At 36.3% G+C, this 13,388-nt stretch overlaps 1 protein-coding gene across 2 annotated transcripts in view; it reads right to left on the bottom strand.

Moving 5' to 3' along the window:
- The window catches only part of zgc:113162 (PKc_LIMK_like_unk domain-containing protein), a 38,869-nt gene extending 28,237 nt beyond the window's left edge, over window positions 1–10,632 (bottom strand). The window contains exons 1-2 of one of the 2 annotated variants that reach the window (XM_015601474.3): window positions 10,399–10,632; window positions 7,893–7,953 (exon numbers count right to left, since the gene is read on the bottom strand). In XM_015601474.3, the coding sequence (XP_015456960.2) occupies window positions 7,893–7,923 (31 nt within the window). In that variant the 5' untranslated portion in view covers window positions 7,924–7,953; window positions 10,399–10,632. The remainder of the gene's footprint in view (window positions 1–7,892; window positions 7,954–10,398) is intronic. The other variant, XM_007233897.4, reaches the window with a different exon arrangement.
- Window positions 10,633–13,388: the final 2,756 nt, after the last annotated feature.

The following is a 13,388-nucleotide window of genomic DNA, read 5'->3' as shown; positions in this document are numbered from 1 at the left end:
GGCTGATTTTCTACAGTACTTATACAACCCTACAACACACACATACACACACACACACTATGTCTATAACTACACAAAGTACTTAAAGTGTAATACTAGATATTTGATGCCACATATTGATAATGTATTGCAAACAAAAATGGTACAAACTACGACAATATAATTGTTGGGCCCACCCCTATTTATTACAGCAGTGTGCAGTACACCCATTCAGATGTGTCAAATGTACCAGCATGCAGCATAAAAGTACAAAACTAAACTTAGTGTAAATTTAGACACATCATAAACTCCATAAACACATAGTTGCTGCTAGCGACAGCAGAGAGACACTAAAGAGAATTAGAGCTACAATGAGCAGTCAATTTAACTGACTGTCAGTTATAAAAACGTACATACTCCAAATTTCAGTCTCAACAAATATTTAATATGTACCTGCACTGCACTACTCACAGTGCTGGGAACAGAAACACAGTGAGGGAGGGGTACTGAGCACACTCACTTAGTTCACACTCATCTCGCTCACTAAAAATGTTCAAACACAACAGATTATATATTTTCTCACTAAATATCAGAACGTTTCACATCAAAACAACATCTAGGCATTTACAGGCTGTTAAAATCACACTTTCAGCTGTTTCTGTCATTTCAAAGCAAAGATAGAGAAATCTAGGGGCTGAAACCATACCCACAGGAAGCAGTGATGAAGGGCAGGGCAGAAATACTAATTAACTGATCAGAAACATAATCAAAAGATTAGTCGACTACCAAAATAATAATTCGCTGTTGTCAGTCACAGCCCAACTGTACACAGAAAGATCATTTTCCAACCACTAGGGCTGGACGATATGATAAAAATATTAGATTATAATACTTAAAACACAAGTTTTATGCTCCACGATAATTATCATGATATACATGCTATAACAGCCAAATGCATCAGTAGTGACCCACTACACTATTCAAATACTAGACTAAACTGGTCTAATTACAATCTCTTTGATGAGATGTGCAGTTGGGTCAGTGCTCTTTTAGCGCTGATGGTATCATCATTATTATAAAATTCTCAATATGCTTAATATGCAAAATTCTATTGTTGATACAATAAGATGTAAAAATTTATCATAACAGGATTAAATATTGCCATATTGCCCACCTCTACTACCCACTCACATGCACATCTGTTTCAGAAATGGTTGCAATGTAAAGGTGCTGAATGCATTGAATACATTTATTTGAAAGGTTGTCCAAAAACATTTGAACATACAGTGCAATCTTGTTTGCCTATGTTTTTTATGGTGAATATGCATAAAAAATATATATTTTATGATATTGTGATTCATTTTCTTTATATTTGTATTTATACTAATTTTAGTGTTGAAATATTATGAATAACACTAAAAATATGTGCAAATATTATATACTATGTATACCTATACACTGATGCCTGTGAAGTGTATGTCATCGCTTTAAAAATCTGTGATTCAGACACCTGAAACCAGTGCCTGCATTCTCTTCCTCACATGCTGGTGGAGACAGTGAATGTAGTTACTCAGGTTAGTGTTTTACACAGCCTGTGGGCTGCAGTGAGTACAGAGTGTATTTCTATGTGGGCACATGAAAGAGAGAGAGAGAGAGAGAGAGAGAGAGAGAGAGAGAAAGAACAGAGTGAAATAAACAACAGGGTCAGAGGTTACAGAGAGGGTCCCACAGAGAGCTGGAGGAGGGGTTGGGGGGCACTTCTGTATGGAGTTTAGCAGGAACACAGCAAGGAAGCACTGAGAGACAGATCACTGAGAGTATTCTCTTACAGCACAGAGAGACGGGATCTGAGAGAAAACATGTCTTGTGGTGATCTGACCTGACAGATACAAAACACAGATGAAAACTGATACTAGGAAAAGTACAGATCAAAGGAAGGTAATACAGAGATATTTTCTTCTAAACCCTGTACTGTATATCTACTATAGCTTGTTTTGATCTATATACTGCAGGCCGTATATTTTACTGTAGACAGTATGAACCCAAGATATAAGACTAATATCAGTGTTGTGGTCAAGGCCGCTAGAGACCAAGTCAAAACTAGAACATGTCAAGATCGAAACAAGACCAAGACTACTGGTAGCCAAGTCCAAGTGAAATCGAGACTGCGAGTGAGAGTGGCCGAGACCAAGACAAGAGGTAAAATAGTTTGTAACTTTGTACATTCACTGTCACTGATTATGAGGTACATCATACATACAGTACATATAGTAATATACATATTTCATCATATAGTTTCTAAAATAACAATAACTAATATATAGACCAAAGTTCAGTGTCTAATAAATGTGACCTCAGACAGAAGCAAGCTAAAACAAAAATAAGACCAGAGATCGAGATCACTCATTTATGATCTGATATTATAACATTAATAAATATACTCTATATCCATTCCTGAATTTCAGGCCTACAATACAATTAAAAAATAATTTTTAGTTTTACAATAGTTTAAACATTTAAAAAACATTTCTTAGTTTGTAAGATTTTCATTCCTTCACATAAAATGGCACTGAGGATTTCAATCGATGTGTTTCTGGTGTGGTTTTCACTCAGTCTGGCCGGTCCTGTATCTTTATCTGTGTGCAGTATATGGCTTTGCATTGCGCTCACCCTATAACATGACAGACCCTGCCTCCTTTATGTCTGTACATTCCGTCTCTTCCAAAAACAAACACTGACCAGAAAATGTTAACGTGTAACGTCCAAGATTTTAGTAGATAAGTGGTAACTGTCTGAATCAAATACAAGTAAAGTAAATGTAAGAAACATTTTAGATTTCAGATAAATTGCAGATTTCATTTTTAGCTTTTACCATCCGGTCTAAATCTTTTTTGATTTGGGGTTGTATATACTTGTATGTGTGACAGACCCATCCATTACGTATTGTTTTTATATAATTTAATTCATATATTTCCAAGTCTACAGCCAAGAAAAAACATAACTGATGTCGTCATTAGTGAAACTGATGCATTGTTCAGCCTCTCCGCTAAACAGGCCGCACACGTGCTGCTGGACAATCATAGAAATTGAAAACACGTCAGTTTCCTGTGGGTTGTGATGAATTATTCAGTGTAATGGAAGAGACCTCGCGTGTGTCTCCTGGGCCACTCAGTTTTAAAGCTCGATTGAGTTTCCTCCTGTCACTGTAGATGCTGAAATCCTTTGGGTCGCAGCCTTTTGCTTTCTTTGAGCTGCACTGGTCTGAGACAGCGGAACAGATCAGGTCAGGTGACTCCATAGCAAAAGAAAAATCATTAATTCTCCTGTATTTTAATACTCAGATGAACCCCTAATATTTTATCCTAGTTTTATTGTGTTCATTCTAAGGGTGGGATAAAATATTGATTTTTGCAATACATTGTATAATTTGTTTGCTTGCAATATATTATCAGTACATGGCATATAATATAAATATATTGAAACATTAACTCTCTAAACTCCCTAAAGAGTTTAGACTCGAACCTAATTTAATTTAGTAATGTTGCTGCCTTGTTGCTGTGGTGGCATTAATCAAATGAATTGGGTAAACATATGGTGAAGAATATTGTTTGTCAAACTCTGTAAAATCGACACCAATCAATACATAATTCCTGTTTATTTAGGAGTATTTTATCATCTTCAGTAACACAGATGCAGTGAAGTATTGTATCATGATTTCATTGTGGGCAAAACATATCATAATAAAATCTGATCATGAGATGCTCCCTGATTCCCACCCCAGTAAATAATATTTATTTTGCAAATTTGTTTAAATATTGTGCTAAAGTGTTTTTTACCAGATTGTTTTAGTAAACCACTGAGTACAACATTTTAAACTGACTTTAAATGTTTTTTTCCTGCTTTTTCATTAAACCAACACCTTTTAACAAAAGCACAAACAGTGCTGATCTTTCAACCCACCGACGTCTTCAGCAAACCATCACATGTGATCAGTTTCCTACAAAACAGGTGGGTAACTGAGAACCACAACCAGCGGAAAAACCTGACATGCTGGAGTCAGTGAGGTCAGCCTCTGAATACCTAAAAAACAGGCCAATGTGTTTCACACTTACACACACACACATTACATACACACAAACATTCTCACACAAACACACACACACAAACATTCTCACACAAACACACACACATTACATACACACAAACACTCTTCCACATACACATACATACACATAGCACACATACAAAATATGCCTATGAAAGCAAGAGATCGCACCACACTGTTAAATTTCACGCTCTGTAGAACTCTAATGCGTAAATTTTACACACACTGGTCAAAAGGCTGCTGCTTCCAGTCAGACTCCCAGTGGAGCCTCAGTTTACTGGAAACTGTCTCTTTAAAGAGAAAGAAAAAATTGTGGAGTTACGAAACAAGAGGGAAACAAGAGGTCTGGTTAGTTCTGTCCAGTTTCACACTGCAGTTTAGTGATTGAGCACACTAAAAAACTTAACTACATCCTGTCCTCATCACCCACGTGGGTGGAGTCTCTGTATACTTTACATTAATTGGTTTAAAGAATGCTGTAAGTTTAGCGAGTCGCTTTTACAGAATGTGTTGAATCCCACCTCTACCAGAATTTAACTATGTATAACCACAGCTGTTCATCCTTGTCTGGCCCTGACAGTTAGGTGCAGGATTATGTCATCCTCCTGTATTATGTTACTTTCAGCCCAGTCTTTATTCCTCACATTCAAATATAATATGAATAATAATTAAAAATAGACAATCATGTGCTGAAGTTGTCGGACTTTGTTAGCGTTTTAAGGATCCACTGTAACGCTTGTTGCACGGTGAGCATGCAGCCCAATTCCAGCGTAACCCCACTGGCATCATCTTTCAGAGTGTGGAAAATCTGCAGCGCCCGAATCAGAGCGTCTCAGCGTTCTTCCGGACTGAGGCTTCAGATTGCGATCAGCACGTGGAGTGACTTTGAGGTCCGTACTGCACACGCCGGACACACACCACAGCACACACACAACATGTTTAATATTTCCACAGCGAGAGCCCTATCCTGATTATGTCATGCAGAGGGAGATTAGCTGTGGGCAGAGTTCATTAGGGTTTGCGTGCCACCGGTGTGCCATGCCACGGCTCACACTCTCTCACAGCTCTAAGCTCCTAATGAATTGCAGCCCTGTTCTCTTTTGTCTTGCTTTATTTGCGCGGAGCTGCAGAGATGACCTCTGCACTTTTATTCAGATTCAGTTTCTGAGTGAACTGTAAACAGCTGCTGGAATAAACAAACTCCAACAAAATCTAACAACAGATCACAGCCGCGGTACCACGCTCAGACATAACTGTGATTACTGTTATCAGCGGCTCAAGCTGTTATGGCAATCTGGGCGCTTCCAATGTGGTGAGAATCCTCCACACAAACATATAAATATAATTCTTTGCAATATATTTATACAATAACTTCTTTTTAAGATCATACTTTAACAGACTTTTATAACATATAATATGTTGCTCATTGCTCATATTTTTACTTTAGTAATTTTGAGAGTAATCCTGTAATTACTCCACCACCTTAGCCCATATGCTTCTGTCACTTTAAGTTTGTCCAGAAATGCATGTGCAACATGTGCCATTTTAGAGTGTGAACTACACTTCCTGACTGTAGGGGGAGCCCAGAAATAGTTCATTTCACCTAAATCTGTTTTAAGCCAGATAACAAATGTTTTTTTATATCCTATGACAAGTATTACATCATCACTGTCACACAAAAAAATTTACTCCAAAACAAAATTCTTTACAGGAGAAGGAATCTGGAGGTTAATATAAACAGATTTTATTCCAAGTGATTTTGGAACATTTATTTTGGTATATTAACAACAAAGTTAAGATGAAGACATTTACTGCACAAAGAACAACTGTAAAAACTGCAAAAATAAACTAAATAAAGGCCTCCACAGAACAGTGCAGAGAAATGATCCACAGAATAGAGAAAGCTGCTGTAGACCTGCCTGACCACTGACTCAGCATTATCTAACATCTCTGTTAATGCACACAAAGCACTTAAAGACTCAGTCAGAAATCCCTGCAGCTCAGATCTCAACACCACAGCATCTCACACACTTTCAAACTTAAACACAGAGGAACACCATACAATGCTGATTTTACAAAGCATATTTAATGTACCAAATATAGCAAATAGGACATTTTCTAGTTCTAAAATTACAGATTGTAGTTCTGTATCTGTTTTTCTGCATTCTTTATTATTCTCTTTTCACCCTGTTCTTCAATGCTCAGATCCCCACAGTGGAAAAAACACCACAGAGAAGCTATTATTATTTGGATGATGGGTCTTTCTTATTCTCTGCACTGCAGTGATTAGCACTGATTAGCATCATGGTGGTGGTATGAGGTGTTGGTGTGTGTTGTGCTGGTAAGAGTGGATCAGATTCAGCAGTGCTGCTGGAGTTCTTAAACACACAAATCTCACTGCTGGACTGAGAATAGTCCATCTACAAGAAATATTTGTGTAACATTGTTGGACAGGGTTAATGGGCAGCGTCCTGTAACTACTGATAATGAACAAGAGGATGACCAACCCAAACTTTGCAACAACAGATTCAGAGCTTTTATTTCTAACTTTACTTTAATTACAAGGTGGAGCAGCTGTAGGTAGGAGTGTCTAATAGAGTGAACATTGAGTTACATAATGTTTAAAAACTCCAACAGCACTGCTGCACTGTCTGGTCCAGTTGTATACACAGCACAACACACATTAACACCTCATACACCACTACCATGCTAATCAGTGTCACTGTGTTATGTGTTTAAAATAGTGTAATAGAGCTCCAGCAGTCTGTTACCTATTGGGATATAAATAACTGATTTATGGACACTGTTTCCATCACACACCGCGTCTGTGACCTCATTTCAGCTCTGTCTGGGCACCGGACTGTTCCTGAGCTGGGGGACACATGTCACATCCCAAATAAGCTGTACATTTTAATAAGAAGTGGGATGACATAAACTCAGAAATGGAGAAGATTTACATCTGTTTTAAGGGAATCTTATGTTCTGTGAAGAGCCTGCTTTGTTCTGAGCTGATCCTCATTCTGAGCAGAACCACAAGAAATCATCTGTTACTGTTACAAATAATAAATATAAAACATTTGACTTGAAATGTCAGAAATTTCAAGTAGTCCTTACTATGGGTGGGGTATTACAATATCATCATTATCATGGGCAGCGTAACATGATATCATATCATGAGATGCCCTGTGATTCACACCTCTAGCCCACACAATGTTGTGCAACTGATTTATCTTCAAAAACAAGTGTATATCGCTCAGAGGGGGATCCCTAACATTCATATTTACATGACATTCGATCATAGCTGCGTGGAACATATGAAACCCTGAACACTGGAGCTTACTTGGAACCCCTCACACTTATATTTCCATCTTGGACCAGAGAAAGCAGCTTAACCCATCTTAACCCATAAGAGCGCAGACTCAATACTGATGATAAATTCAGATTCATTCAGTGATAAGCTTATTCATGTTTTAAAGAGATTGTGATAAAGAGATCACATCACTGTGAATATTTATTACTGTAACATTTTGTCCTAGAACTTTTGTCAGAAGCAATTATACGAAAAAAGTTTAATCTCTTCCACAAACCCAGAACAGCTACACCCTGTATATAAGGTCACACATTCACAGATTTACACACTGTCCTGAGATGCTCTCAGGATGTTCAGTACACAAACCTCACCAAGGACTCATTTGGATTAATATTAATATTAACACTGCTACTAAAAGGTGCAAAGCTAAGCAAACACATAACAGTAGCAATGGTTATATTACAACACAGAAAACACTGAAATAACCATGTTACTTACTCCACCGATTCAGCAGGCTGTTCATGTGCATTTTGTCCAGGTGAGTTGGTCCAGGCTGACTCTACAAGAGACCATATATGTCCATAAGAAGAACATCATTGAAAATAATACATTGATGCTGTCAAGATAAAAACAATTATTTACTGTCTGAAATACAAATTGTCCGCTCTTTTGTACATAATCAGATTTCAGATTTTAAGATGAATAGAATAACTAAAGTGCTCTGATATTATTTGAAATAATATTGTAGCACTGATGTCAACTGAAATGAAAACTTATTAAACTTATTAAATATTTCACTTAGGATAACTTTTTACCGTCTTCTATAAAGTTGGCAATTTGGAGACAGAACAAACATACATACATACATTTCTCTAACACACAAATGTGCACATCCGTTCTGCACTGATTTAAACATATGCTTTCATATGTACTGTCTGTATTTAACTTTACTTACATTAAATACAGTATGTATATGTTGTTTGTATTCTATGCTTACAGTTTAGAGTACTGTATTCTTGCAGTGTAGAAAAGGGCATATATTATATTAATGGTTATTATTTGAGGGCAGCATCTTTTGTCTTAAATAATTTATTGAGTGTAATTTATTATAAAGCTTCTCTGCTCAACAATTAAAAACCTTTACATAAACCCTGATTCAATGTCAGAATTTTAACAATAACTACTGTTTGAGAGAATGTTAAATAAAATTTGTTTAAAAGTTGTTGTTTTTTTTTCATTATCAACATAAGAAAATTGATCTAACTGAAATAATGTTAATTCAATGTTCTTTACTACCAGTGTATGATCTGTTTCTATTTAATAAAATTTAATTAAAGAATGAGTCTTTAAAGGTTTATTTTTCCCCACAAACACTGCACCCCAAAAGCTAAATACACAAACACAGCAGTAACACTTTATAATAAGTGTCAAAAACTATAACAGAACATACCACAATAATAAACATTGTTAAATAGCAAAGTAAGTAATATCAGTAGAAATAATTAATTTACTCTGGTTAAGATATTATTAAACATTACTAAATTATAATGCATAAGAATGTTGTAAAAAATAATGAATGAGACTAGAGGTGTTGCATATCATAATATGAGGTGTGCAGAATAATATTGCAAAAAAAACTATATAAAACTGTAAATTGTGATAATAGCAATATTCTTAAAAAGCAGAATAGTTTTTTTGTTTTTTTACTGTATGTTTACTGTATTCACTGTTTGCATTTTATATGCATGCACTAAATATGCTGTAAAAAAGCAGCAACTATTCCAGATTAAAATACCAAGAGTGTGCAGATCTGTCCTCAAAGCTAAATGTGCTACTTAGGAGAATCTAAAGTATAAAACCTATTCTGGGTTGTTTAACACTTTTTGTTTACAGAATAATTCTATGTGTTCCTGTGTGGCTTAAATGTCTTCAATATTAAAAGTACAGTGTAAAAAATCATGAAAAGAAAAAAAAACACATAGAATTAAGAGAGGTGTGTCCAGACTTTTGACTGGTACTGTATTTGCAACACAGCTAACACTGCAGTAAAAATAAGAGACCACTTTAAAATTATCAGATTTTACTATTTATAGGTATATATTTGAGTAAAATGAACATTGTGTTTTTACTCTATAAACCACTGGCAACATTTCACCCAAGTTACAAATACAAATATTGTCATTTTGAGCATTTATTTTCAGAAAATGAGAAATGATCAAAATAATGAAAAAGATGCAGAGCTTTCAGACCTCAAATAATGCAAAGAAAACAAGTTCATATTAATTTAAAAACAACAATGCTAATGTTTTAAGAGTTCAGAAATCAATATTTGGTGGAATTAGCCTGATTGTTAATCACAGCTTTCATCAAGCTAATGATTTGAGGAGCTTCAGCAAGGCTGGAATTGGGCACTTTGGTCTTCAGGCTGCATCAAGCTTCATACAAGGTTATCCTGGAAGAAAACTTGCTTCCTTCTGCTCTGGTAATGTTCCCCAACTCTGATGAATGTTTTTTTTCCAGCAGGACAATGCTCAATGTGTGGGTGAAGGACCACCAGATCAAGACAGTGTCATTAAAAACCTCTGGAATATAATCAAGAGGAAGATAGATGTTCACAAGCCATCAAACAAAGCTGTCTTTTTCGTTAAGTTGATCATTTCTCATTTTCTGCAAATAAATTACAATATTTTTATTTGGAATTTAGGAGAAATGTTCTCCATAGTTTACAGAATAAAACAACAATGTTAAACTTACTCAAACATATACCTATAAATAGCAAAATCAGAGAAAATGATTATTTTAAAGTGGTATTTTATTATTTCCAGAGCTGTATAAAACATGTTTACATCAGAGCAGTTCTGGCAACAGTAATCCTGGCTCAGTGTTTTTAGCGCGCGGGGTGAGATAGATAACAGTAGGTAACAGTGTGTGTGTTTATGTCGTGTGGTGCAGTTTTCTCTCTGTAATAAACAGTAATATCACATATAAACCAATTAAAACTCACTGTACTCACTGCAGCGCGGTGTCTCCGGGGGGAATCCCGCTGTTTGCGCGGTAAACCGGACTCTCGGTCGCTCGGCTGTAGCGCGGCGCGCGCGGACTCGGACTGCGCTTTCAATTTTCTACGCGCTGATCCAGGCGAATGAGCTGCCCGCGCGCAGCCGCTGTAATCTCGCGTAGCCGCCAGCGACCAATCAGCAGCGGGCAGCGCCGCGGAGATCCAGTCGGATCGGTTGCCTGGAAACAAGAGAGCTTCAGCGCGAGCTTCAGCCTTCAGACAGATCAGTCCGCGTTGCCAGGTTACAGACCCGCAGCGGAAACCGGGCTACTTTCAGTCCAGTCCGCTCAGGCTCCGTCCCAACTGCGCACTATACACACTAACACTATACACTATACAGAACCAGTCACAAGTCTGGACACACAGCTCCTCATTCAAAGTGTTTTCTTTCTTTTTACATTGTACATTTAATATTGTAGACTATATTAAAGTTATACAGAAACATACGTGGAATTATTTAGAAAACAAAAAATGTTAAAACAGAATATGTTTAATATTATGTTTTAGTTTATTCTAAGTAGCACACTTACCTTTGAAGACAGATCTGCACACTCGTGGTATTTTTATCTCAGTGTCTTCATGAGGAAAAGGCACCTAAAAAAGTTTTCTCAGCATCTTGAAGGAGTTCCTGGAGGTGCTGAACAATAGTGGCTTCTCTTTCACTCTGTGAAGTTCCAGCTCATTCCAAATCACCTCAAATCAGATGATCAGGTTTAGATTATGGGATTAGGTGGAAGACAAACCCTTTTTACTGGGTAATGTCATATGTGTCCCTTAAATGTTTTCATGTCTTTATAATTAATCTACAATGTAAAAAATATTTAAAGTAAAAAAAAATAAAGAAAAGCATTGAATGAGAAAGTGTGCTCCAGCTCATCCCAAATCACCCATAAAACGTTTGACAGATACCATTTAGGAGAAAGTGGGGTGATTTGTGCCAGTGGTTCTGGGGAACCACAGAAGAAATTGGTCATGTGATCACACATTTTTTAGTCCAAAATCGTAGGGTTGGGGTGATTTGTGCCAAAGGGCCACTTATGAATATTTTAAATGTATTTTACATTATAATTGTACATTGTATTCTTACATTTTATCACTAAAACTATGTGACATTCCTAATACCAAAAATAGAAATAGACCAACATGCCATGGAGTTGTAAGAGGAAGACATGCAGGGCTTCCACTCAGAGCAGTGAAAGAGGTAGAGAAGGGGAAGTCCATTCATCAGGAAGGAATTAAGAGATATGCTAGTTATGTTAATAACTTTTAATCTTTGCTAGGGCGTGATTGGTTTGCTAGGCTTTGTTTAAGAAAACTGACCTCTGGTGTGCTCATGTGTGTGACCATTTGGAAGACTTTGTAACACTTTTTACTGTTTACTACAGAATTCCGTATGTGTTATCGTTTTCATTTCTTCTATATTAATCTACAATGTAGAAAATCAATTAAATACATAAATAAAGGGAAAAACATTGAATGAGAAGGTGTGTCCAGAGGAATTAAGGTGTGTCAGGAAGGAATTATGAGATATGCTCAAATTGGCCTTTGATGTTGTAAAGTAACTTTAAATAAACCTTAAATTAGTAATTTTGTATTGGATTTGTCTAGCTTTTATATGGTGCTACAGTTTCTGAGATATTTTTTTTTTACTTCAGTAATCAATGGCACAATTTACCCCAATGTATTCTCTCCATAGCCACAATTTACGCACTGGGGGCAAGTTGTGCCACAAGACCACTTTTTTTTTCAAAAAGCTGTATTTCTTAAATACTATATTTCAGATCCAAAGTGACTGTTTCCAGGGATGCACCACATCCTAAAATATTTGTACATATTTTAGTTGAAGCGGAACTGTCATGGTCTCGCTTAAAAAGTGACTTTAGGTAAAACTCGGCAAAAATGGGCTATGAAATACCATCAAATAAGCTTTATGTGAGAGCTAATGACAAATTTTATAAATTTACATGCGTCTCTTAAATAATTATTTGTTTAGAGATGTTTAGACAACCCAATGTAAGTGTGTGTGTGTGTGTGTGAGGTGGAGAGAGATTTAATTTTTAAGTTCCGTTTTTATTGGCTGCTGATGGAGTGGTCTTGAGTCGGTAAAGTATTTACCAGATTTTGATAACTTGTTTTCGTTTCTGCTGCTGAAGTTTGCTCGCTGAAGAGGCTAAAAATCGAGTCTCAGCCCATCCTACACTACACGACTGTAGTGTAACTCCAGCTTAAACTGACCTCACCCCTATATACTCATTTTAGTAGTGCAAGTTTGTCAGGCAAGCACACCAAAGATTATTTTATTAACCAATTTAGTATCAACAGGAAGGGATGACAACTTTCATCACTGTATGTTCTCCAGCATTGTTTATTTTATTGATATATAATGATTTATATCCCTTCCTTTATTCCTTTTATATATTATAAGAATAATATATCATGCTTTGTATGTTTGTATATGTTGCTAATACTGAGGTATGAAAGAAAAAGAAAAAGGTTCTCCAGCTGCCATTGTGCTGCGATTACAATGTTGTCAGCTCTTCTGTTCTAATATTGTTCCAGATGTAAGTAACTCCTTTCTTACCGTTTTGCATTGCGTTGTGGGATAATAGTGTCCATCGTAATCACACTCAGAAATCGTGATTATTTGAGTATACACGATTTTGAAACTTCCATCTATACTATATATTACATACTCATATAATAGTTAATATTAAGTAGTTTAAAATTGGGACACATCCATAAAAGTGTTAAAGTTACAGTGTACACGTTAAGGAATTCTCTGGGAAGTATCCTAAAAACATTTAGTATTAAAGGGGACATTATGCAAAGCTCACTTTGTTTTCTCACCTGGGCCTCCACTACCCTTATAAAAACTCCAAGTGCAAAAAATCTATCCATTTTCTGTGAGACAGCTAAAAGAAATAGGTACCATCTTA

This window comes from Astyanax mexicanus, chromosome 17 (genome assembly GCF_023375975.1).
Source record: "Astyanax mexicanus isolate ESR-SI-001 chromosome 17, AstMex3_surface, whole genome shotgun sequence".
NCBI classification, from domain to species: Eukaryota; Metazoa; Chordata; class Actinopteri; order Characiformes; family Acestrorhamphidae; genus Astyanax; species Astyanax mexicanus.
Note: the sequence above shows the minus strand (reverse complement) of the source record. Positions and strands in the feature narration are given on the sequence as shown.